The sequence below is a fragment of the Tachysurus vachellii genome, chromosome 20 (assembly GCF_030014155.1).
Source record: "Tachysurus vachellii isolate PV-2020 chromosome 20, HZAU_Pvac_v1, whole genome shotgun sequence".
In the NCBI taxonomy this organism is placed as follows: domain Eukaryota; kingdom Metazoa; phylum Chordata; class Actinopteri; order Siluriformes; family Bagridae; genus Tachysurus; species Tachysurus vachellii.
The window spans coordinates 7,563,053-7,589,861 of record NC_083479.1 but is presented as its reverse complement, the minus strand read 5'-3'; the positions used below and the strand labels follow the sequence as shown (position 1 = coordinate 7,589,861).

The following is a 26,809-nucleotide window of genomic DNA, read 5'->3' as shown; positions in this document are numbered from 1 at the left end:
CTGGGTCTCGTGCCTCATGACAAGCCCTTAGAAACGCTTCATAATAAGTTTGAGTACAAGAAGATGATTGTTTATTGAGGCATGACACTGAATATTTCTTTAGCACAGGGATAATGGTGTTGGTCTTTAGGCACTTAGGAAAGGCAATGCTGCTCAGGGAAATGTTGAAATTGGAGGCATCACTGTTACAGGCAGGTGATATCCTGTTTGTGATGGCCTGGCTGCCTTGCCACATGTGCCAGGTGTCGTTGATTTTCTGGATGTGAATTATCTGGACTTGTGCGTGCTTTACCTATCTGATGGCTTTGAACAGGGTCCATCCACATGGTACACACAGTTTTGTTTGTGTAAACAAGTTCCAGCATTACTGAAATGTAAAGATGATGCAAAGATGATGGAATTTATGGAGCCTTGATTTAAGATTTGCATGCTTGAAACCTCTGTCAGTAATAAAGTATGGGCATTTTGCAGATCATTAATAGCCACATATACTTCACTGCCTCCTTAGCATTTGTGTTGGGGGAAATGTACATTCTGACAAAAAGCACAGTGGTTAATTCCTGTGGTAAATAAAATGGTCTGCATCTAACAGTCACAAACTCCACCAATGATGAGCAGTAATTAAAAAAAACTGATGCCAGTTGCCCATCCGTTCTCTAAACCACTGAGTGCAGTCTCTAACTCATGTAGTGTCAGTTTCTTATCAAGCTTGTCTGCTGACTTTTTGGTTTATGTGAATATGCTTCAGATTACTTTATTCTGCTTGACACATACTGTACAAGGAGAAACACCTTCAAAAGTTAGCATTTTAAGCCATGGCCTTTTATGAGCATTGGACCAATAAAGGTGTTGACTGAATAAAATTGACTGATTTGGATTGGTCTAAAGGTACACATGTGCTTTGTGAACAGGCAAATTTCAGTTTTACCCAACTGGAATTCACATTACTGCGATGGGTTGGCACTCCGTCCAGGGTGTATCCTGCCTTGATGCCCGATGACGCCTGAGATAGGCACAGGCTCCCCGTGACCCGAGGTAGTTCGGATAAGCGGTAGAAGATGAAGGAAAGAAGGAATTCACATTATTTGATCTCAGTTTGGAACCTAATTTTAGACCACTATTATCCTAAAACACTGGTCCCTTCTAAAACAGCAACTGAAATGTCAGGCTTCATGAGCCAAACTGGGTGTATAGACCTCTGGTGTTTTTTAACCCCACAGGAACGTACACCCCCCCCCCCCACACACACACACACACAGATTTACATGACTGTTTTTCAAGATCTGATTACATTTTGATAGGCAAAGATATTTTTTCATCAATAATAGAGGTGGAGATTACACTCTGGGGTTTTAAGTGTTTTACTGTTGTTAAATGTAACAATCCTGGAACACATTTCTATATGGATGTCTACGTTTTTCCATTTAGCCATTTATTTTATTATATATTATGTTATTGCATATGTACAAGTGTAAGGCTCCTTAAGTTCAGCAGTGTAGTGAGCTCAATGAGCTCTGACACTCTTGATTATAAATTTTTATTAGTTAAAGATTCTTATGTGTGTGTGCGTGTGTTTACAAATAATTATTGCGTTTGTTCTTGCAAATAAAAAACAAAAACAAATAAAAGGAATACAATTAGGATTCCATGACGTTTTACTGAGGTCCTTTATTTTACAATGGTGAATCCCGTGACTAGCTTCGTAGGGCGTTTGACAAAATCGATACTTCAGATTTACAATAGTGCACTAAGTAGGGTATAAAATAACGGACCATACGTTATTGGTACACGAGGTCCAATTTGGGATTAAACCATAATTATACGGCTGGGTTCTGCTCGTGTTCAGAAGACACCCGTCCATCAAAGAACAAACTAGCTTGGAGGTTATATATTATTTACTTTGACTGAGTGTAGGTGGATAAATAACTTTAAATCAGCTTGATATAACAATAGAGCTATCTAGTTCAGTCATAAACCATCACAATATGCTATTTAGCCCAAACTCTTTGACAGAATGTATACAGGAATGGGAAGCTCTCGAAAAGGACTATCAACAAGTTCAGGTGAGGTGGCAGCGGTTTATTTTAACTTTTAAGCACCTAGCAGTTCCTTAGCTAATGAATGTAGCCGGCTAGCTAGCGAATAATCCTTCTGTAGAGTTACAACCGAGCTAGCTAACTAGCCACCTTGTTGTTAGCTAATAAAGTCTTTAATTATGTTGGATAGCCAACTTAAAACTTTGGCCTAATTTTAGTAGCTAATTAGACATGGCGTGAAGGATTCAATAAATATACAATTCAATAAACTCAGCAAAATTTTAAACTTAATGTCCCGTTAAGTTCCGTCGACGCTAACAACAAAACCTGGCTGCTTATTTTTTCCGTTCTGTCGTGCCTGTAGATGGCGCCATGAAACGTGCAAAAATTATATATACAATTTAGTGAACGATTTCATTAAAGAGGGACAATCTTACTTCGTATGCCATTTTAAAAACTTGACCATTACATAGTAAATGTGTTTCATGTATTGTACAGATACTCACTATGAAAACAGATACTGTAGGAATTCTGAATAATGGCCCTCTTAACTTGGCACTTGAAACATGCATGCAAATTACACTTCATGGCAGGGGCGTAGCCATCATTTAAAAAGTGGGGGGGACGAAATGTCTAGTGTTATCTGTTTTTTTTTTTCTTCAGTTAACCCTTGTGTAAATGACAGGTTTTATTTTTAATCATGGTTTTTTAATCATGCTTTATATGCGTTATGATTATATATGATTATAAAACAGAAAGAAAGAAATAGAACAGCTTGCCACTGGGACAGTACCCTTAAAAGGACATCTTTGTACCTTATTTAACCCCAAAAATGTATAGTTGTACATTAAGGTACACATTGGTACTCTAAGGTAGTAATGTGTAACCTTTTGAGTATAAAGTACAAAGATGTCCTTATAATGGTACTAAGAGTATATTGTTTACATATTTCAAATTGTATTTTGTGTATGCACAGTACATGGCACACGGTAATGGATACGTGCACATTCAAAATAATACTTCATTTTTTTTGTACGTTCAAAACACAACATAAATATTGACACATTGAAGAAACATTTCCTCAAATTGTCATAATTCATATAATGTTAGCTTGCATAATGAAAACAAATGATGAAAACAGTGCATGATATTTTCTTTGAGAAACAATTATGTTACAATTAAATCATTATTTTAATTTTAATTCTATTCATTACATTCATCCCAAGCTAGAATACTGAGAATACACATGTATTTCTTTATATAAAAAGAAGCCTCGTTTGCATACGATTTTAATGCAAAAAATACAAACAGAAAGAGCAAATCGGCCAGCAAAAATGAATTTGATTCATTTGATTGATTTCTTCTGTGAATCTTTTCTTTACTTTATGTTTACTAAAACATTAGAAATGACACTTTACTAGTCTACGTCATCACTTAGCCCTTGTTATCTAGTGCACTATGCTAGTGAATATTTCATTTGTGTGTGTGTGTGTGTGTGTGTGTGTGTGTTAATACATGGTGGTAACTAACTCTTCAATAGACACAGTTTTTTCTTCTTTTCACACTCAGAGATGTTTTGGTCGACAGCAGCGACGTTATTACGGTAGTGATGTCCATGGAAAAATGGATCGTGGCCAGTTTAATCTGGTCTGATTATTAAAATGACATCTTTAATGTCACTATTCGTCGTCCTCGTCTCTGTCGTGTACATACAGTGACACATACTTGATATTATGTAGAATTGGCAGAGTTAAACATGCTGTAAAATCTCAGTTCAACATTATCTTTATTCTTATTTGAAGGGTTTTGATAACACACTTGATAAAACAAAAGACGTTATAAAAGCGTTTATATAACGTTTGTCAAAGCAGCTATTTTCCCTCATAAATTAAATCCTTTAAATTAAAACTTGCTTATTAGTCAACAAGAGCAACAGGCAGAGTTACTAAACATTGTGCAACACAATTTGGATACCATATGCCAACTTACACTGCTTGACAAAAAGGAGTGAAGCGTTTTTTGCCGCTTTGAGCTCATTGTAACCGAATGCTGGACCGCGGGTGCGACTCGAGCTACAGTATTGGGGGCACGTGATGATGATTGCCGTGACCGTCATGTATAGACTATCTTAAACTTTCTTGTCTCTTTGAATTTTAAATCACTCTGCATTTATATACATTGCTCCATTAAAACCTCAACATGTGGTGAACACAACTCTCCACTAAAAAAGTGAGGGGGACGAATTTACTTTTTATAAAAAAGTGCGGGTCCCCCACGTAATCTACACCCCTGCTTCATGCCTTATTCCTGTGCCATTATCTTCTAATTTTCAAAAGGTCTGAAAGATCTGACGCTGGCTTATGAAAATAAGTACACATTGTTTGTAGCAATTTTCAATGATGAGTGGGGATTTATAGTAGGTGCCTCTAAAAAAAACTGAGAACTCAATTAACATCAAATGGTTTAGGACACTTTCTTTCCTCAGTCTTGAAGTAGACTTCAGAAGTTTTTACCAGTGTCTGTCAGAGTTTGTCCTGAGGAGCTCCAATATCAAGGCCCCCAGAAGGGGAGAGTCCCAAAAGTGTCTGGGTACAATGAACACATATGTCACGTGGATGATCTAAAAGGTGCAGGAAGGCAAAGGAAACTGCCTGTTATGTAGCTGGAGCTCAATAATGCTTATGACTCAATCCCACAGAATTTGGTGGAAGCTGCAATGATTAGCAATCATATTTTTGCTAAGGTGGGGGGAATCAGGTAGATCTCATTCTGGATTACTGCAACAACTTCATACCTAGAGCCAATTCTGGAATATCACCATCAACATGGCATTGGCTGGAATGAGTGAACCATTTTATTGACATTGTTGGCACTTGCTACACTTGTCAAGTTGGCAGAAGTTGGCCATGTCTGGTGTTTCACAACCACCCATCAGAGAATTTATGGATGAGAATATCTGTGCTGGGGAGCAGATGGATCCTACAAGGCCTTGTTTGACTCATTACATAAAGTTTACATTTACATTTATGGCATTTGGCATATGTTTTTATCCAGAGGGACATTCATTTATGCAACTGAGCAATTGAGGGTTAAGAGCCTTACTCAGAGTGGCAGCTTGGTAACCCTGGGATTTAAACTTCCGATCAGTAGTCGAACACCTTAACCAGTGAGCTACATGTACTACGTCCCTGCATGGATATGCTATGGAGAGACATCTAGAGTCAGACTGGGCAAGTTTTTGACAGCGCCATGAAGGACACTGCAGCTCTCTGGGCAACTGACAGGCTTTCCTGATGGTTATTGAGTATTTGGTGCTGTTGGGGAAGGTCAAAGCCAGGATTTATTATTATGGCATCCTACGATGAGAACTCTATGCTGGTCTATGAGGTTCCTCTTAACACTGTTGAGTGCTTTGAGTGAAAGACAAGACAAGTGGCTAGGCCTACCACAAAGCTTTAGCTGCTTTGCCATGTTTTGAAACAGAAACAAGCTTCAACTCATTCAGCAGTCTTGTCTGAGGGGTTCATTGCTACCTGGAAACGAAAAGGCTTTCAGAGAGGCAAGCTTTGTGACTTTGATTTGACTAAATCATAGCTGTGGCACAGACTCCTACTGGGATGCTATTGGGAGCCCAAGAGAACGAGTCCAAATGATCCGGGAGGAGGTACAATTACTTTGTACAGCAGAATTGTGGAGATGCAGTAATATGCCCTAGTATGCTCTAGAACCCTGTTATGTAAGGGGTTTGGAGGAAGACTCTGGAGTCAGGTGAAATTTGAACTTTGAAATTTGAGTTCCTTGTTCCTGTTTATTTGGTACTTCAGTACTTCTCAGCACACTTTCAGAAATCTCAAAAACAGTAAACAGGTCTGCCCCAGACATCTAGATTTCATGAAAGAAATATGTGTGTGTAAAGATAAATAGGTGTGTCTCTTTTCCTTATAATAGGAGTCACTGTACTCACAAATGGATACAAATAGACTGGAGGTAATATGAAATGGGTGAGATTCATCATGCACTTCAGGCCAGGTTGTGCTACCTACAAAACGGTGCACTGTAACTGTAATTGCGGACTCTGGAATGCCTTGTGGCCTTTTATTTATTGTAAATAAATTTTTATTTTTTAAATTTTTTTTAATGTAGCTGAATTATGATTTTCTTCCCAGTCCACCCAATCTCTCTAGTTGTGGTATATAGCAGGAAACACAAATGTGCTCACTGTGCCATAGAAGAGGAACTGGATACTGAATGGTAGCACAATCAGAATCAGAATCAGGTTTATTGGCCAAGTGTGTTGACACACACAAGGAATTTGGTTCCAGCTGTTTGTGACTCTCAAAAGTACAGACATAAATAACACTATACAATACAAACTATACAAGACAATGCAGCTGATGAGATACAATATAGACAGAATGAGTATTAAATAAGAATATAAAATATGACTGATCAGTTATGTACATAAAGTGTGGGAGTGCAAATAACAATATTGTGCAATATTATGCTTTTTGTACAATATATAGCAGAAGTAATGTGTGTAATATATACAGATGATTTGATGACTGACAGTCCTGATAATGCAGTACTTATAGATATGAAGCAGTGAATATAATTATGGTGAGTTGTTAATCAGGGTGATTGCCTGGGGAAAGAAACTGTTCCTGTGTCTGGCGGTTTTAGTAAGCAAAGTTCTGTAGCGCCTGCCAGAAGGGAGGAGCTGAAAGAGGTTGTGTCCAGGGTGCGAAGGGTCAGTGGTGATTTTTCCTGCCTGGTTTCTGGTTCTTGTGTCGTACAAGTCCTGGGGAGTGGGCAGGGGGGCGCCAATTATTTTCCGCTGTTTTTACTGTGCGTTGCAGTCTGTTTCTGTCCTGTTTTGTTGCTGCCCCAAACCAGATGGTGATGGATGTGCACAGGACAGATTCAATGACTGTAGAACAGTGTAGAACAGCATCAACAGCTCCTGTGGCAGACCATACAGTACTTTCCTTTGCAAACGCAAACAATTAAACCATGTAGACTCCTAGCCCTAAGAAAACTGTATAGAAGATCCAAGGATGACGTGCTTGATTTTAATTACAGAGGCTTAATTAAATCCTGTCTCTTACATGTAGTCATGTTTGTGTGGCATCGAGCATAATTTATTGGTGACAGATGGACTTGGTACTGCGAAGTTTACAAGTCTATTATTCAAATTTCCTACAAAATACTTTGACAGTATTTTACGTTTATACAGGCAATTGTTAGTTTTTAAAAATGAGGAGATAACAGCATAGAAATTTACCATATTTTGTCCTAGTGAGTATTTATATTATACATAAAAGATATTTTATTTGCAGTGTTTATGCTTTTGAAATGGCATAATTAATAAGCATTCTTTTTTCTCCTTTAAGTGCAGGATTCATTCAATTGTATGAGTAAATTTATTGCACAAGATCTTAAGGCCTGGATCTTTTAAGTTGGCACCAATAACGCAAAAAAGCAGCCAACTTCAGACCTGTACCAGTGGAGTTATTAAAATGTTATTAAATATTAATAAGTAACAGTGCCCTTTAGCTGACTAATATTCTTTGTAGCCAGCTAAATAACATTAAATAGCTCAAGAAAGTATTTGTAGGTATCTGTTTCAAGAAAGTGTTTCTTGTTTCCATATTCAGGATACCCATCGCCTCTACAAACAAAAGCTGGAAGAGGTATCAAAATTACAGAATAGTTGTGCAACTTCTATTTTGCGACAGAGGAAAAGGCTAAAAGAGATTTCAGCTTCACTTGAAGAGTAAGATTTGCTTTGGCATTAGCTGGTCCAACTGATGTTTGTTCAAGTGCTTTCTTATTTACGCTGTGTCACAGCCTGGTCAATTGTGTGTGTGTAGGTGACTTAAAAGTATTGTGCACTTTTCACCTACAAAACAGATTTGTATTATTGGCTATTTTTTTTAGATGCAAACAGAAAGGGAGCCCAGAGGACATAAGCACTATAGATGGGATTCAAGAGTCAATGAAAGAAAAGAAAAATGTATTTTTTGAGATGGAGTCCTTCCTTCCAAAGAAAAATGGGTAAAGCAAATAAGAGGCATTCACACCTTCAATACACATTATCAGCCATTAACTAGCATGACAGCATTGTTGACTTATAGATAGCTGTGTAGGCTTTGCATGCAAAATGATTTAGATATAATTTTTTGGATTATATTAGAGGTTACTGTCTTGCAATACATTTTCTCACTCTGTCTTCTAGGTTATACCTCAGTCTTGTGCTTGGAAACGTGAATGTTACCCTCCTTAACAAACAGGCCAAGTAAGTATCTGATCAGCCATATGCAACATTGCAAGACTTGTAATGAATGTATGAAACTGCAATATTTTCCTTCTTTCTTTTTTTCTAAACATGGCTATTGGTTTTATGCATTTAGAAGACTGTACAAGTCTGCCTTGCTATTTTCCTAGCACATTTTACAAATTTCACATGACACAAAAAGATACTCATATGGTAGTTTATAGTATGTATTCCTCATTATACTGTATACCTGTTACGATGCTGCAAAGGTGCGAGTGAGGATCCAAATGCAGTTTAAACATTTAATAATCAAAACTTTCTTGACAGATAGACAGACAGACCGGCAAAACTTAGGCAGAACACAGAGCTAACAGGAAACAGAAACATATACAACAACTAGCCCCAGGGAAGTGAACAAACAGTGTATATATATCAGACAGGAACCAATAACAAAGCAGATACAATGAGTAACTATGACAACAAACAAGAGGGAATGAATGAATTCAATGAGTGTCCATGGCAACAAACGAGTGGGTGGAGCAATCAATTAACAGCAGGGCAAGACAGCAGACAGAAACAGGGCAAAACACAGACAGACTCATTACAATACCCCACAGATTTCTTATTATATATTAGATAAATACCACACAATTTCAGGGCTTAGTGGAATTTTGAATGAGGTCATTTGAGAGATATAGCGGATCACTGTATTTGAATCTCTGCACATTCCCATATACAACGTAAAAACAGGGACCCCACTGCTTATTACATTTATAACAATAATCGAGGATAATGGGATTACATTTATTTAGTGTATCAGCTCTTTTACCTAAATGTTTGTGTACTTCATACCATACAGCTATAGAGTACTTGACAAAAGGATTGATTGTGTTTTAGGTTATTTATTAAAGGGGGCTAAGTATAAAAAGCTGTCCAGCCACTCCAATTTGTAACCAGGGCAAGTCAACCTTTCAAGAGAACCAGAACATTGCAACCTGCAATTGGGCACCCCATTAGTACCGTTGTAGGTTTGTTAGCTGTAACCCTCCTCTATTGAAAGACAAGTCTGAAAAACAAAGTTGTGACTTCTGGTTATTCCAAATGAAGTTTAAGGGTAATTGTCTTAATTTTGGTGAAAAAATGAAGGTGAGGGAAATCTTTCCTTTCTGAATATCTTTCAGATTTGCCTATAAAGATGAATATGAGAGGTTCAAGCTCTACCTGACCATCATACTTCTACTTTTCTCCTTTATGTGTTGGTTTGTAGTGAGCTACAGGTATGCCTATCATTTGTACTACAAATTCAAATTTTATTTGTCACATACAGAGTATGACATGCAGTGAAATGCGTTTAAGATTTCGCATTTCCCAGGTTATGAGCCTGGGGTCAGAGCGCAGGGTCAGCCATAGTATGGCACCCCTGGAGCAGGTGAGGTTAAGGGCCTTGCTCAAGGACCCAATGTTGATGTCTCAGCAGATTGTGGGCTTGAACCACCGACCTTCTGATCAATAACCCGAATCCAGCCGTAACCGCTGAATCATCACGTCCTCACCAGTAGACAGACTTAATTCATTTCACTCCATTCAACCTTAGTGGTTTCCTGTGTGCTTCATTCCTTGCAGTCAGTAGTAATGGAAGGTCATGACCTAATATATGCAGCCTGTGAAAGGCCCTAGTTGTCTATATATAAAAAACCATGGTTATACAGCCAAGTAATGGCCCATTTTATAGGCTGCACACATGAGGTCAAGCTAATGGTCCATTAGTTTCAAACAAAATGCTCCCTGGCAATCGTCATCTTGATCATTGTAAAGACAGTATATTATATACACACTTAGGAAGTTAGTAATTGTTTATACTACTGTCTTAATTCTTCGCCTCATTCATTTTTGTAAAGTAATTTCTGCACTTTTTGCCTTTTGAAAGTGTTTTGTGTTTATCTATTTATCTTTTTTAAACTATACGCATGTCTTTCATTAACAGAGTGCTTGATGCTCTTTTCAACTTTCTGCTGGTGTGGTATTACTGCACATTGACGATAAGAGAGAGTATACTTATTAATAACGGTTCTAAGTGAGTAATATTTGTTTAATAATTTTGTACTTATTTGTTTTGCTTTCTTTTTTAATTGAAAATAACAGGCAATATTTAGTGTTCCCTTTTTTAATGCAGTAATTTGCTAAACCTTTAGCTTTTGAATCTGAGATGATTTCGGTAGCATCAAGACCTCTGACCAGGGTTTTCTGTGTCCTTTGGTGTTGCAGGATTAAGGGCTGGTGGGTATTTCAACATTATGTCTCAACTTTCCTCTCTGGAGTAATGCTGACTTGGTAATATTTGCTGTATCTTGTTCAGTACTGAGAAATGTATTGTAATTGTATTATTTGTTCAAAACAGTAGAGCTAAAGTAGCAGAAGTCATATTTCAGATTTTTTGTGTTTCATATATAATGCTGTTTGCAGTCTGATAGTCATTGATCTCATAATGATAATGGTGGGGTCCAAAAGTCTGAGACAACTAGTGAAAATGCTTGTTTTGCATAATTTTCTAATTTAATACAACAGTTTTCAAACTTTATTATTGACCACAACTTGAATGTAAAGTAGACATACTTTGATCTATTTACATGCATTTCAGAGTTCATAGCATTTGGTTTCCCCCCAAAACCACTCCCCATTTTTTTATGACAGTATGTACTCAATCTAGCATGTACTCTACAAGTTTATGCAAAACCTCATGATCCAGTTTTACATCAAATCCACCAGAGCATCTGAACACATGCTTCAGTAGAATGAAATTAGATGAAATTAAGCATGTGGAAAATCTGAACTTTTGTACAAATCAGTTAACATGGTCAATATCACAAATATGCTTAAATGGATGATTTAAATAGGGACCTAGATATAATGCAGATTTTTGAATATTACATATCTTAAATATTAAATATTCAAGATATTGAACATTTACTTTCTTTAAAGTAAATTTTGAGGTTTATAATCTGAAACTTTCTCTTTAATGTCTTGAGGGATATAGTTAAACTATATATTAGTTAAACTATATATAAACTATATTTTAGTTAAACTAAAAGGTTCTTTAACATCCACATTCCTCATCTTAAACAAATGATTTCCACAGTTACTAATTTTACAACAGTATGTATTATATATGTATATCCATTTAAAAAACAGTTAACCAATAGTTTATTAGTTGGATAATAGCTAGTAAACAACCTTTTATTTTATTTATTTATTTATTTATTTTTTTATACAGGAATTATTGATGTTTTTGATCTGTCACCTCTGTTTCACAGGCCTGAAGGAGAACTCTACCAAATGTTTAGGAACCAGTACCTGTCTTACTTTATGTATATAAGTAATACATCTTTTTTTTTAGTGTCATTTCTATCAGTCATATTGAGAGGTTTTTCTATATGTTGCGAGGCACATTTTGTCACTCATATTTCATACAGATTTTGTCCAGTTTCTTCAGTACTACTACCAGAGTGGCTGTCTGTACCGGCTTCGTGCCCTGGGAGAAAGGCACAACATGGATCTCACTGTTGGTGAGATACAGTATACTCTAAATGTTTTTTAGTTTTTTTAATCACACATTCTCTTGGTGATGGCCTCCTGATCATCGAGTGCCAGAATCCCTGCTCTCATTCCCCTTGTGGGGAGCTAACTCCTAGTGCTGGTCCTAAGCCTGGATAAAATGAGAGGGTTGTGTCAGGAAGGGCTAATATGTGGACCACATGACATGCTGTGGCGACCCCGAACAGGGAGCAGCTAAAAGAAAAGAAAAAATGTGATTAACGATACACCATAGAAAGTTCCAGCTCTAATTAATGTCAGTTAATGTAATTAATATAAAATTCTAAATATAAGGGAAAAGTACAAGCATTACAGTACAGTCCAATATTCCTTGTACATAATTTTCTTCTACTAGTATGTCATCAGTATACATAAATGATGGTTTTTCCTTTTTTGTTGTCCTTTACCTGTCAGTTTTGCCTTGCTTTAAAATTCAGTGCAATGTACCCCATAATCACATCAGATTGCACAACATACTGAGTGCCAATCCTCTGTGTGTCCTGCTCAAATATTCTTAAAATATAATTGTATGTGCTCTGTCCTCAGAGGGTTTTCAGTCCTGGATGTGGAGGGGATTAACATTTCTGTTGCCTTTCCTTTTTTTCGGCCATGTGAGTATAACATAGGGTTTCTTATCATTGCAAGCATGTACTCTTTGGACTTCAGTGGTTCAAAATGCACAGACTGATTTTTAGTAATAGTGTAGTACAGAGTAGCATAACCAGTGTAGTGGGAGTAAGGGGTGTATTTGTGGTGGTGATTGATTTTAGGCCAATTTATAATTATTCAGCATATATTATTTTTGGCTTTGAAAATGGGTACCTCAAAGTACCTAAACATGATATGATTATTTTAAGTGTCTAATTATATCAAGTGTAATCAGTGTAAAACTATCAGTCATTGATTTGTGCATTACTGTGTTATCCTGGTCAAGATCCTGGTAATGATGGATTCAAGATGGGTATCCCTCAAAAACAGAAAAGCATATTTCACAGAAATAAACTTTGGCATAATTTCCAGTCATTGCATATAATTTATTATGCAATGGCAGATAATACCAGTGTGTCAAAAGAGAAAGATTGCATTTAATGTATGATTGTCACTTTTCTTATTTTTTTTGTGTGTACTGTACTTTCAGTTTTGGCAACTCTACAACGGAATCACACTTTTCCAAATGTCTCAACTGCCAGAATGGAAAGAGTGGCAGGTAAAACATAATACTGCAAAGATTGCAATAGTCCAAGCTTCTTTATATTTTAGCTATTAATGACCATTAACATTAAAAAAATATTTAAAAAACATAGCAAAACTGAACTACATTGTACCAATTTGTTGATCACTATGCATAAAAAATACAAATATGAAGCCTATATCAGCCATGCTACTTCACCCTGGTGGCAGTGAGGGATAAGGTGCGTGCTCTGTCAAGCTCTTAACAGTGGCAGCTTGCTAGTACTGGGGCCATTCTGTTCAGTACCATTAAAGAAACTAAAGTGTATTCAGCAAACTCATCTAATAAGAGAACAATGCTAAGCTGGTAGAAATACAGCCAATATAATGCTTTTTGTGGTATTCAGTTATTTATGTAATATATATATACTTGGTGCAAAGTATTATCATTTTTCTTTCTGTTGTACAGGTACTAATGTGTGGATCCACCTTTCTTGTGCTGTTTATGGGGAACTACTTCACCACACTTGGTGTAGTTTACCAAAAATACACAAATCAGGGAAAAGCAAAAGATATATAAATGAAAGCCAAATACACTCAGTCTTTGTGCACAGAAAAAAAAAGATTTGTATTTGTATTATACAAATGTTTTTATCTCCTTAGTTGTACTGTATATTATTGTGTGAAGTTTAAGCTTCAGTATCAGTACAACAATTCTAACATTTATTTTTAATTTACAGATTTTAATTTAAAAGTAGTGGAAAAGTTAATGATTGATACAGAGTTTCCAGTTTCTTTCCATCTGGTTGGTGGATTGGCCACTGACATCTCATGCATGATGTGTTTCTGACTCACTGTTCATGATAGACTCTGGATCAACTGTAACACTGACCAAAATAAAGCACTTACTGAAAATGTATATTTGTATATGTATGTGTGTTATATATGTATGAATTAATGAATGAACATTTTTTTTAACCAATTATTGAATGCAGCTTCTTATGCTGTGCCTTAGGTTAATATATTTTTATCCATCCAAAAGTCATAATAAAAATTGCCACCTGATAACCAAGGATGGAAAGTTTGAAAAATTAGTTTAAATTAGTTTTTTAATATCTCCAATGACTCCATTGATTCTATTGAGTATCTGACTTTGATAATTACATAGCTTAATAACATACCTTTTAGTGCAATTATTATTATTATACATTTCATTTTAAACAGCTTTGTTTTTTTGCAAGTGATATTCCTAATTAAGAGGCTTATATATAACCTATTTATTAAACTGTTAATTAGTTTGCTCAGACGTTTCTCTTGGCATGCAAACCTATGCCAGAGATCAAATGTGTCTAACATGCTATAACTTCAGCTAGAAAACTTATTTATTATACATACAAATTTTGCACAGTTATTGCACAAGATTTTTCTTTGAAAATACTGCCGAGTTTTTTTAATAAGGGTAAAATACACAAATACGAATAGAAAATATACAAAGAGTATAAAACAAAGTTCACAGAAGATTTTAAGAGCATATGATGCAAACTACACATCAGCAGTAAGAATTAAAAGGAGAAATCAGAGACAAAAGAAATAAACAGAAAAACATGACCTACTCATTTTTCAAAATATACAAGTTCACTGGTCAAATATGACCTAGTGGAGTGTAATGACTTTGGCTTTCATAGCTGCTTCTTTAATGGGCTCACCAATCTTTACTGATGTAACAAATGATGGTAGCAGTATAATGAATTCAGAGGTCTATAGAACCTGTCTGACAAATTACAGGCAAATGCATCCAATGTAAGTGGTAGGAATTTCAATATGCAGTTGGGTCCCAAATGTCCTAAAACAAACTGCTAACAAAAAATGAGCATGTTCATCGGGGGAAAAGGTTGAAGGTGCAGAAATTCTGATTTATAAAGTGTTTCATTATTCTTTTAGTATTATGTGATTATAATTTTAATTTAGTTATATTTAAATAAACTGTAAATATAATTTAGTATCATAATTTTGTTTATGCTCCATTATAGAAAAGGTAGGTAGTGTCTGCTTATTGGTTGTATACTTGTGTGTTTGTAGCCCTGTTTGGAAATTAAGGTAGTTTTGCAAACCTATTCTTTTTAGAGAAAAGGAGCTTTTTTCCTAGCCACCATTCCATTAAAGCAATATTTGTTCAGTTGTTTTCATGAACATAAGATTTAAAGTTTTTTTCTTTAGGTCACATAATGCGACTCCTGGGTTTTTCTTTTTTCTTCTTCTTTCATATCTGAGCTTTAAATAGCCTGATCTTGCACTTCATCTGGGAAGATTTGCAGCTTTGTGTCAGAATTTTTTTTGGAGATGAACCATTTCCAGATTGATGATCAGCAACAATAATGTAATTTTTCCCCAACCAGATTTGTGACTGTTCGTTTGTTTCTTGGGCTGTTATGTTGTTTCCTTACCCACATCACAAGTAGACTTGCTCAGAGGCTAAATGCTGTCAGGTACTGTCCCAAAAAATACACACAAAATTTGTTTATTGACAGTTTACTTCTCTTAAAAGAGGTATTTTGTTAAGAATCCTGCCCCATGATCCATGCCTTGATATCAGCAGACATGGTGGAGGAAATAACATTTAGAGAATCTTCTTCTTCTTTTGGCTTTGGAGGAAATAACATTTAGAGAATGATGAATTCAAAATTAATTTCTGAACTTTTAATGTGAGTGTAGTACCTCATCACTGTCAAGTGTTGAGTCAACTTTGTTAAGGTCCAATTTTATTTATTTTTTATGGATCTGACATTAAAATATGTAATATATTTATTTTGTAATACAATTTCTATAACATTCCATATAAATATATACCAGAACAGACCTAATATTTGAGGGGACAAAACAACAGAATGTGAAGTCTAGATCCAGATTTCTATAAAACTGCTTTTTGAATTATTTGTTAATAATGAGCTATCAAGAAATGAAAACTGAAATTCTGTTCTATTGGTTGATATACTATCAAATTTGATAGACCTCAAATTTCTTCAGAAACAAAACAACTGACCTTGCTGTTCCAATACTTTCAGAGAAGAGTATATGTAAATATAAGTATGTATACTAGATTTTTGTAAATGTAAGATTGATTTATTTTTTATTTTTGCTGTATACATTACATTAATGAGGGAAAAACTAAGTAAAATAACAAAAAATTGGAATAAAGGAAAGGCACCCTATATCATTTAATAGGTATAGCTTCACAATATAAGAAGTTATACTGATTAATTGCTTGCTTGTTATGTTTAACCACAGAGTGACTGGATAATGCTCTCCATCTGTTTGTCATGGCATCACTATATTTGTTTTTTGGGTGGACACAGAGTCTGCTTGAGATGTTGCGTGTGATGGGTTACCAAAAGACTGTATAGTCATATCCGTAGGAGGGCTAAAATGAGAATGGGAAGAAGGAGTCTTTGGCATCCAGAAATTTCTGGCCTGATACTGATGATTGTGTCCATGGCTATGTCCACAGTTGTGTCCATGGCTGGATCCAAATCTGGGCCCAACGCTATATCCAGGGTTTTGTGAAGGCATCGTGAAGTTCTGTTGGGTAATGGTTGAATATGACCAACCATCTACACTGCTTGGAGCATTTCCTGTTGTTTGAGAAGCAAGCATAGATGCTGGCGCATAAGCCTGGACAGGGTATGAGCCAGGTGACGGGCTGCATCTGAAAGAGTTATCAGTGCATTTTATCATCAACATATTTGCCATATCAAAACAGATAGTAAGACTATGTTAGATTAGATTACTCTGATTAATGTAAACGAAAGTTTACAAACCACTGACCCCTTCATCTGTAAAATATTTTTCACAAGGTCAGTACAGATTTGTTTTATAGATATTTATTCAATATTTGTCAGTACAAATATTAGCCTCAAGATTTAAATGTGAACAATAATATCTCAACTATATATCGGAGCCACAGAACATTCTAATCCTGAACGTCCCATAGACAACATACATTAGGCCCAAGATCACATTATTTATACAAGGTGTCCCAAAATTACATTATCTTGGGACATACATACATGATCTTCTAAAACATTTAATTCTTAGCAGTCAAAAGTTTTATAACACACCCATTTTTTCAGTTTTCATTGAAATTGAAGCATTTTCAGTTCAGTGAATGAAATTCAATGAAATGGAACAAAGGTAAGCAATAAACAGCCAGACGAGGGAAAAAAAGTTTTTGGGTTACCAACAAACTAAAAATAATTAACAGCTGTTCTGCAGCAATGGAAGCAAATTAAGCACTGAAAGTTGATGCTACAATTAATATCTCAACTTTTGTTTTATTTTGTATAAAAGCAGTGTTAGTACAAACTGTGTTACTACACCAAGTTAAGCAATATTTGGACAGTATTGTACTGTAGGAAGTAGCATATTGCTCTCATAATGGTAAGAAAAGGCAATTAACAAAGGAAGATGAAACAAGCTGAAAAAGTCTAGTTCTTTCCTTTAGAAAAATTGAAAAGAAAGCTAAAAGTATCAGTGAATACAATTTCCTACACCACAAAAAGGCACTTGGAAACTGGAGAAAACTGACAGGAAGAGGTCTGGCAGAACCAAACCACAACAGAACCAGAAGACAAGTTTCTGAGAATCAACAGCTTACACAGCTTACATGATATGCAGCTCACAGGACAACAGCTTCAATCTTAATTGCAATGGAATAGCAAGCAAAGTCTCCATACTTAAACCTGATCAAGCTGGTTTGAGCTGAACTGGACCTAAAAGTTACCTAAAAGAGCCTTTTCAAAGAGCCACAAATCCTAAAAGAACTTTTCAAACAATATTTGATGTCCATTAAAAAAATAATCCCACAATTGAGTTCGGTGGTTACGTCTGCATAAGATGTCTTTAATGAGTCAAAAATTTCGATTGAATTTTGTTAAACTAACAGAGTCCATGATGTTGAACTGTCCTTTTTTTAACGATTTATTCTATGCTTAAATTTCAATAAAATCTAGAACAAAAACGAAGGTGAAGTGTATGTATATTATATAATTTAGTTTTTTTTTTCCTGGATAGTCTTTAATTGCCTTTGACAGACAAAAATGTATTGAAATCATTCTAAGGGCTGGATTAGTAACCTGTTAGAAGACTGATAGACTTTAACAAAAAACATGCCCAACGTGTCAAACGAAACACTGTTCCCAAACTGGAAATTTTGCAGCCCTAACTAAGAAGTAGATATGTACAGACATCCACTGATAAAGGCACGACTGATATAGTTATAGCATACATAGTCCCCTGTATATGAAGACTTTTGGGACGCCCTGTAGTTAACTATAAGAATTTACAACAAAATAGACTGATAAATAATTGATAACAGCGGGTTGTGACACCTTGTGTATGCTTCACATAGCTCAATTTAAAAATGTTTAAGAAATTATATATGGTTATAATAAATGCAAAAAGATTATTCTTATATTTAAGTTGAAATAAAAACTCATGGAGAAAATGTTTACTCACATAGTGTGCAGGATCTTTTTTCGTTCCCCGGCAGATGCAGGGATAAAACGTATACATGTTATTTTCTTCATCAATCTGAATGGCACGGTCTTCTCCATTACACAAGCTTTGGACTCAGACATCTGCAACACTGAACACCATTTCATGCCATCTATTACAAATCCTTCAGTTAAGGACATATTTAAGCACAAAAGTATTCAGCTACCATCTTGACCAAAGTGTTCATTTTGAAAAATATTTATTTCCAAAATATATTACTCTATTTAAACTTTAGACAAAAATGTATATTCTACAATTACTCGGATATCCAACGCATTTCGGAGATTAGTGATCAATTTAATCACACTTTTGATATAGTCCTGAAGATCATCTGAGTGTCTTCATCAATATGATTAGATGTTTAAATTGATCTGTATATCGTGTTTTAAATCACAATTTTATCAACTAGACACAGATAAATGGTAAGATATTTACAATAACGAGGAAAAGGATACACATCTGCCCAGTGATTATGGCCAGGAAATTGCATAAGAATACAGTATTTGGGATAAAGAGATAAACAATGAGCATCAGGAACCAAGGAAGAGCTGCAGTGGGCAGAGTAAAGCCAAGCAGGAATGCCTTCGTCATGCGGGACCTGATGGTCACCATCCCCAGCATAGCAAGAGATACTGGGATTAGGCCTGAAACTGAGGTCCTTGTAGATGGTGAAAACAACAACAGCTCCAGGAGGACATGTATTAGGCCAATCGAAGTTACCAGAAAAAGTAAAAGGTGTAAAAATCGCACTGTGCCAACTCCTTTCTCTAATCCACTGCAGAACAACACCAGTACAGCCACACTAGACATGAGCTGGCCCACATCCTTATGGTAAAAGCAATAGGTAAGAAGTCTGTGAACTGGGTTGGGGTTCAATAGAGAGACAGAATTAAACTTTATGTTTGTCAATAAAAAAAAAAAACAGAAGTTCAGCAGAAGATGCATCATAGGTTGATTATAAATGAGGTATTATAGGTTGATTAATAAATGAGGCACTACATCATTATCTGTGCACAATGCACTCAAGACATGTGACAAAACCTTACCATGGCCGTTAATAAGAACGCTGGAATCCAGACTTAGTGCATGCACCGAAATGTTCAAGTGATTAGTTACGATGCTAAAGACACATGACAGTGTGACTACAAACACGACTCCACTCGTAAACTCGAAAGCTGACACAAAACTCGAAATCTTTAAGAGTACATTGTAAAACCTGTCACGCATTTTCACTTAACCTACATAAATCAGATGAGACTGAAAAGGTTCGAGCTATAGTTTATTATTGTAGAAGCATGAAGACGTATCAACTTCCGTGTTTGGGAAAATTCAAACAGTCGTATTCGAGACTGCTAAACTGCGCAGAATTTGCGCAAGATTTGCGTATCGCCGCTAACCTTGGTCGGCTTGTCACTTATGACCATCAATAAATGACCAATCGAATGATACAAGACTCCAGAATTTTGTATCATTCAATTGGTGAATTATTGACGGTCTCAATGTGACACTCCGCTAAATATCTGTCTAATATCAGACCTAAAACTTACTTCACCTCGGTCTATGGGCACGACATGATTGTATGGGAAACGACTGAATAGATTAATAATTATAATAACTATAATAATAATAATTATAAATAATTAACACGACACACCCAATAACTGTCTGTGCTGGTTATACAGTTCGATTATTCTCTCTCTCTCTCTCTCTCTCTCTCTCTCTCTCTCTCTCTCTCTCTCTCTCTCTCTCTCTCTCTCTGCTTTTCCTCCCACAAGCCTCATGAAATATTCAAAGCAATAAAGTACTAAGTACAAGCTGAAACACCCAGATTATGTTTATACCTGAAATAGATTTGCTTACTATGCTTAATATGGTCATCATGTAGGCTAATAATATATGTTGTACTAAGTAATATTTTTTATAATAATAATAATAATAATAATAATAATAATAATAATAATAATAAGGTGAAACTGAACAAGTCTGTTAGCGTTCCTTTCTTGATACCTCATCACATAGACACTACAGCGAACCATCTACAGTCTGACTTTTCACAATGGCACACACTTATTATTACATTTATCACATTTATTTTATGTTATGGAAGGTCAGTTAGACTCGTACACATAAGCTTTCTATAGCTTTGTTTTACACTTTTGTTTATGTTATTGCACCAAACACAAACCGATAATTCACAGGCATTTGTAAGTAATACATTTACAGTTATGGAATTTGGCAGACGTAGAATATATACAAGCAGGTATCACAATGAACAGTCATAATGTTTTAATATTTCATATTTTATATACTATAGAATTGTATATATATAGTAACAGGACTGACAAAGAATGAAAAACTGTTGCGTAACTTGTGCTTAAGTGACAGGTTTAATAAAGTCATAGGTGGATCCAGATGACGTCATTATGCTTTTCATTCATTGTGTTTCTTGTATTTTATATATATATATATATATATATATATATATATATATATATATATATATATATATATATATATATATATAGTATCTATGTTTTAATAGTTTCTGGTTTCGTCTGTCATCTAAATTTTTCTTGTGTACAATATCTGATACTGAAGGTTTTGCCCAGTGAAAGTTTTTATGTAGCGACAGATTTGAGACATAGTGACAGAGTGAGTCACAAAAAAAGAGGCGTGTTGTGTTGTACAAGGCAGCCTGCCTCAGTTTAAGGCAGGTTAATCAACACCGACATACAGGGTAACATAGACGCACGATTTCTTCGTGGACATACAGTACACGGTACATAGACCTGTCATTTCATTGGGGTGAAGACACTGGCGCCACATACAGAGCTGAACCCGACGGTTGGGAGAAACCGATGGATTAAAGCTGTCAATCACCGTCCGTATGTTGCTGGATGCATGTCCGCTTCAACACGTGACAATATAAACACCGGCCAACAAACTGTTCGCCGATGTCCGACTACAAGGTACCGGATGACTTGTACAATCTATGTTTATATTCTGCGTAATTCTAATTCTTAATGAATAATATAAGTTAATTTTAATGAATTTGACAAGAACTTAATCGGAATAATAATTGTTAAGTGCTGTAGTGAATATTAGGACCTACATTGGAGTTGGAGTCTAGACTAGTGTTGACATCTGACAGTCTACTGAGTCATTTTAATTACAATGTTTAAATGGACATTATTTTCTAATTCGTTTAGTATTAAATGATGTCGATTAGTCAAATAGTATTTCCATAAAAGCTTTTCAAAGTATGTGTGAAAATGACTAATGTTGGGAAGCTTCCGTAAATAAAGACTTTTTATCAGATGGTCAGGACAAACAGTACAAACAACCATTGTTCACATGGTAGAAATATCTCGTAATGCTATTTCCTCCTAGGTGCTATTATTTTAAGTTACTTTAGCCACTGTGTGTGTGTGTGTGTGTGTGTGTGTGTGTGTGTTCATTTATTTATTTATTAATACCAAGCAGAAATATACCAAACAGAAACTTGTTACATATTTAATAAGTAACAAATTCATTTGTTATTATCATTTAATATCAATGGTATATTTAAAATACTGAATTTGGTTAAATAAAATAATGAAAGAAGTTCTGAAAAAAAATCAGGAGTTTTAAAAACATAAGGTTATTTTCATGAGTCATGGAAAACAAGAGATTGAGACTGACAAATGGATCAGACAATGGAAGCAGTATCTTCATTTTGGTTTGCTGTGGTGAAGCAGGAGGTCAGTGTTTGTAATCTCTATTTACTGGTCAATCTGCTTGGGAGCATCAGGGAAATTATTCACTTAATAACATTTTAGAACAAAATATATTAAGAGAATCTGTATCCTGTAGCGCACTGAAATGTAATGTAATGCAAATGTATTGTATGTATTGAAGAATGTAAATTAATTTATTAAATGTCTAATGCTGAAATGAACTATAAAGGAGTAGGAAAAATTCAGAGTAAATTCAGGTGGATTGGGATGCACGGAATGCTACTTTCAAACTTATTTTATCATTTATCATTTTTAACCCATTTTACTGAGTCTTGAGGTAGATGATTTTAATAAAGAGAAATACTTAGATGTCAAACAGCACCACATAAGAACTATATGATATATTTCATATGTAATCTATCTAATGGTTAAATGTGTTTAATATTTTAATTTTCAGGAATAATTAATCTCAACATCACATTCAAATTGTAAAAAATCCAGACAAATAAATAAATATGAAAAAAGTCAGCTTTTACAGTATGTTAGCAGCTTAAAAACGACATTACAGTGGTCATTTCACACTGCTCATCTTTGTTACAGGAGAATGGTGAGTACAAGCCTCTTTGTGTTACATAGCAGGCCACAGAAGTTCATGGACCATCTACTCTATGTCCTATTCGTGCTGTCTCACCTAGGTAAGACAACATTTCAGAGCATTTTATATACATGCCATTGTATTTATGAAAACATCTAAGATGTATTGTATAGTGCATTCACAGGTTGCTTTCTTTCATGTTAGTTACTGTACAAATGTCTGGCAATTAGCTTTAAACACAATGGTTCATGTAACCTGAATATAACTTACAACCTGCTGGACTAGTTTTATCTATGACAAGCTTCTGACTTACATCAGTAAAAAGAAGAACGAGTGGCTGTTTATAAGAGAGAGAAAGAAAGAAGGAGAGAGAGAGAGAGGGAGAGAGAGGGAGAGAGAGAGGGAGGGAGAGATCAGACAACAACAGACAAAATCAAAGAAAGAAAGAAAGAAAGAAAGAAAGAAAGAAAGAAAGAAAGAAAGAATGAAGTTACTTTCAGTAGTGTAGTATGTGTAGGTTCAAAAGAAATGTGGCCCCTCTGTAAGTATTGGAACAGCAAGGGTAGGATTTTCAGCTTTCAATTGTTGAAATTTATATCTAGAGGTGTTAAACAACATGACACCTTTTATTTAAACCCAACAATTTTTCAACTGATCAAAAATATTGTCATGATAATGACATGATTTTCTTGCTGCCTATGTGCACCCTGTTAGATTGATTATAGGAGGCAAAGCTACTTCATTTTCAGCCATTTTGGAGCTGAGAAAAAGAGGAACAATTAAAGCATTGTGCATAGCCAATACAACAGTTTGTAAAAGAAGGAAGCCTTAGGTTTACTAACAACCAAGCATCAAACAGGTTGGCCAATTGGATTTTGCATAGAAATACAGAGATGAGCCACAAAAAATCTGGAACCGAGATTAACCTCTACCAAAGTGAACCGAAGGCCAAAGTGTCAAAAAAGAATCAGCTCGTAATCCAAAGCAGACAAGATCAACAAGCTGGTGCTAGTGTCATTGCTTGGGCTTACACAGCTGCTTCTGGAACAGTCTCACTAATCTTTATTGAAGGTATAACTCATGATGGTAGCAGCAGAATGAATTCAGAATTCTACAGAAAATTCTGTCTGCCAGTTTACAGACAAGTTCATCCAGTCTAAATGGGAGGACCTTCATCCTGCAGCAAGACAATGACAAACACAGCAAAGGAATTCATTTCAGTTTTAGACTGGCCGAGTCAATTACCATACTGTACCTTAACCCAAATGAGCATGCTTTTACTTTCTGGAGAGAAGGCTAAAGGAAGAAAACCAAAACAAACAACAATTGAAATAAGTTGGAAAAGCATCACAAACATTAGTTTGTTTATGTCAGTTGGTTGGCGGATCGATCCTGTCTTTGCAAGCAAGGGTTATACAGCAAATTTTCACTGTTATATCCTATAACAGGGTTCCCACTCTTTTTCAGAGATCATTTTCCAGGACTTTTCCAGGACATTTCAAATTTAGCAAAAAAAGACAAAGATCACAGATTCACGGCCTAAAGTAATATGTTTTTCTCCAGAAGTCTTAAAAACAACGTACACTTTATGGCTATTACTTAATTATACTTTTAAAGACAATTTGTCATGTGAATAAAATTTCAACATTTATAAAATAAAAAGCCCGCACATATTAATACCCTTTCCTTTCTCAGGCCAATGCCATCATGCATGCTTTAGTTTGCTGCACATTCCCCTTGCACATGATATTCAGATTACAAGGTTAATATAACCTGCTTACCCGTCACCATTTGCTGAAAACATTCGAGCACTTAAACCATTCCTAGCAGCTGAAACCACCTCACAGCGAGATTAAACAGCATAACAAAAAACCCATGAAAACTCAGCGTCCCTGAACAGAGCGCTTTCTGTTACTAACGTTAATTGTTTCGACCAGTTGTAAACTGTTCTTTAAATGATCAAGAACCTTTATAATAATAATTTTCCAGGACAACAAGATTTTTTCCAGGACAGTTTATGTTTTCTCTCATTTTCCATGTGTTTTCCAGGACTAGAATATTGGTCATTAATTTTCCAGGATTTCCAGGTTTTCCAGGACGCGTGGGAACCCTGTATAATTTACTTTAATATTTCTATATATTTGCTTTACAGAAAGTGGGTGGTTTGTTTAATACACCTAGATGTAAATATCAGGAAATGAAAGCTGTTATTCTGATTGATCTTCTCATATTCATCTTTTGCAATCAAACCCAAAGGTTTTCATTGATTAGCAAAAACAAGAGAATTAGCCACTATCCCAATTAGCCACTATCCCAACAGGAGTGGACAGTAATTTATACATACGTTAAGTGTTTTGTTTGCTGTGTAACTGATATTGAAAATCAGCCTCTTGGGCAGGCCAATAATATTCAAATGATTTATATTCTTATAGTAAATGTTCACTTTCCTTATTCTGTATTGTAACCTTTTAGGATATCATAACAGCAAGCAATTGTTGATTAGGGAATGCATATTTTACATGAAATAAAAGTCAATCTGAGGAAAAATATTTACACAATATTTTTTGCACTGATCTAATATGCTCTGACACATATGAAGTTAATCTATTATGATATATCATGAAATATCTGGTATGCCACTTATTATTTCCTATTTAGATCCTAAAAAAACATAAAATCCCAGTGTTCATAGGGATTGCATCTCTTCTCAGTTGTAGGTCTCATTGGCTTGTTTATTTGTATTTTTCCTCAGTAACGTACACCTTGACAATAAATGCAAATACAACAGCAGCAACTTCACAAAATATTTCGGCTACCCCAGCTGATGTTATGGGCACATCATCAGCAACACACCAGGTTATTACATCTGGTAAGGAAAACCAAGAAGATGTGTATGTTTGATTTAGAGTGTTGGGTTACTTACTTATTAGTGTTTGATTTTACTGTATTTCTCTCCCTCTGGGTTAGTAGTTAAGTAACCAAATATTCAAAAAGACATCAGAAATGAACATGTCTATCCCAAGTATACGCAACTAGTCACAACTACCCTAGTGGCTTTTTTGGAAAAGGTGATTCTCTTTCTGTCTTAAAGGTTCAGGGACAGAGAATCTCACAAACACTACCACCACAACTACCATGAGCCCACCAGCCACAGCTACTGCTAATAATATAACAGGTGGGTTAACATTTTGTTTTAGTGGGGTTTTGTATTTTTGCTTGTAGGAATAATAACACAACATTTCTATAATATTTTTGTTCATGTAACTGGCAACATTGTGTGATTAAAATGCTAATAACTATTTGAGCTAAATTATTATAAAGGATGTTTTAGACTGTGGTTAGCACATGTTTAGATGTTAACACATTTTGAGTTCAAAGACAAAGACTGTAGGCCGATTGGCTGTGAAGTGTGAATTGGTGTGGGAGCATGTGTTCGATTGTGAACTCCCTGTCCTCTGCCTTGTGCTCCGAGTCATCTGGGATGGACAACCCCCTACACACAAAAACACACAAACACAAATTATACTCAACTATAACTCAAACTATAGTATGCTGATATCCTCTATAGAACTCAATGTAAAAAGCTTGAAAATAAACCTTTTTTTTTGCACAGGCCTGTGTAATAGGGTAATGGCCCCACCTTTTGGTCAACACTAAAAATGACAAAAAATTACAAATTTTACCTCTTCCCAACTGAGGTTCCTTGCTTGGTTTACATTAACCAGCAAGAATGCATGTTTTTTTTTCCATGTCATGGCCATGCAATGAAAAAATCTGGTTATAATGGCAGTCAATAGGGCCATGAAAAGTAAATGAGGGAGAAAAAAATCTGATGCTGTGCAAAACTTAACAATGCATAAAAGCCAATGTTGTTAGT

General features: G+C 35.4%; 3 protein-coding genes across 5 annotated transcripts in view; 2 read left to right on the top strand and 1 right to left on the bottom strand.

Moving 5' to 3' along the window:
* Positions 1–1,788: 1,788 nt before the first annotated feature.
* Positions 1,789–13,990, top strand: tmem120aa (transmembrane protein 120Aa). 2 transcript variants are annotated; one of them, XM_060895902.1, is made up of 12 exons: positions 1,795–2,063; positions 7,691–7,809; positions 7,974–8,090; positions 8,272–8,331; positions 9,492–9,587; positions 10,295–10,384; positions 10,576–10,641; positions 11,622–11,683; positions 11,781–11,873; positions 12,448–12,512; positions 13,040–13,108; positions 13,541–13,990. In XM_060895902.1, exons 1-12 carry the CDS (start codon positions 1,986–1,988, stop codon positions 13,649–13,651), a joined length of 1,026 nt encoding a protein of 341 aa, XP_060751885.1. In that variant the 5' UTR covers positions 1,795–1,985; the 3' UTR covers positions 13,652–13,990. The 2 variants fall into 2 exon arrangements, with proteins under 2 accessions (XP_060751886.1, XP_060751885.1); XM_060895903.1 differs by lacking the exon at positions 7,691–7,809 and having other exon boundaries at positions 1,789–2,063.
* A 599-nt stretch (positions 13,991–14,589) lies between these two features.
* On the bottom strand, positions 14,590–19,954 carry rhbdd2 (rhomboid domain containing 2). The gene is made up of 4 exons (XM_060896220.1): positions 19,668–19,954; positions 19,077–19,481; positions 18,583–18,733; positions 14,590–16,774 (listed from the first exon to the last, which is right to left on the bottom strand). The coding sequence occupies exons 1-4, from the start codon at positions 19,846–19,848 to the stop codon at positions 16,387–16,389; spliced, it is 1,125 nt and encodes a 374-aa protein (XP_060752203.1). The 5' UTR covers positions 19,849–19,954; the 3' UTR covers positions 14,590–16,386.
* Positions 19,955–21,342: 1,388 nt separating this feature from the next.
* The window catches only part of LOC132863153 (adhesion G-protein coupled receptor G2), a 37,585-nt gene continuing 32,118 nt past the window's right edge, over positions 21,343–26,809 (top strand). The window contains exons 1-4 of one of the 2 annotated variants that reach the window (XM_060895774.1): positions 21,343–21,590; positions 22,938–23,032; positions 25,685–25,801; positions 26,024–26,107. In XM_060895774.1, coding sequence (XP_060751757.1) covers positions 21,523–21,590; positions 22,938–23,032; positions 25,685–25,801; positions 26,024–26,107 — 364 coding nt within the window. In that variant the 5' untranslated portion in view covers positions 21,343–21,522. The remainder of the gene's footprint in view (positions 21,591–22,937; positions 23,033–25,684; positions 25,802–26,023; positions 26,108–26,809) is intronic. The other variant, XM_060895775.1, reaches the window with a different exon arrangement.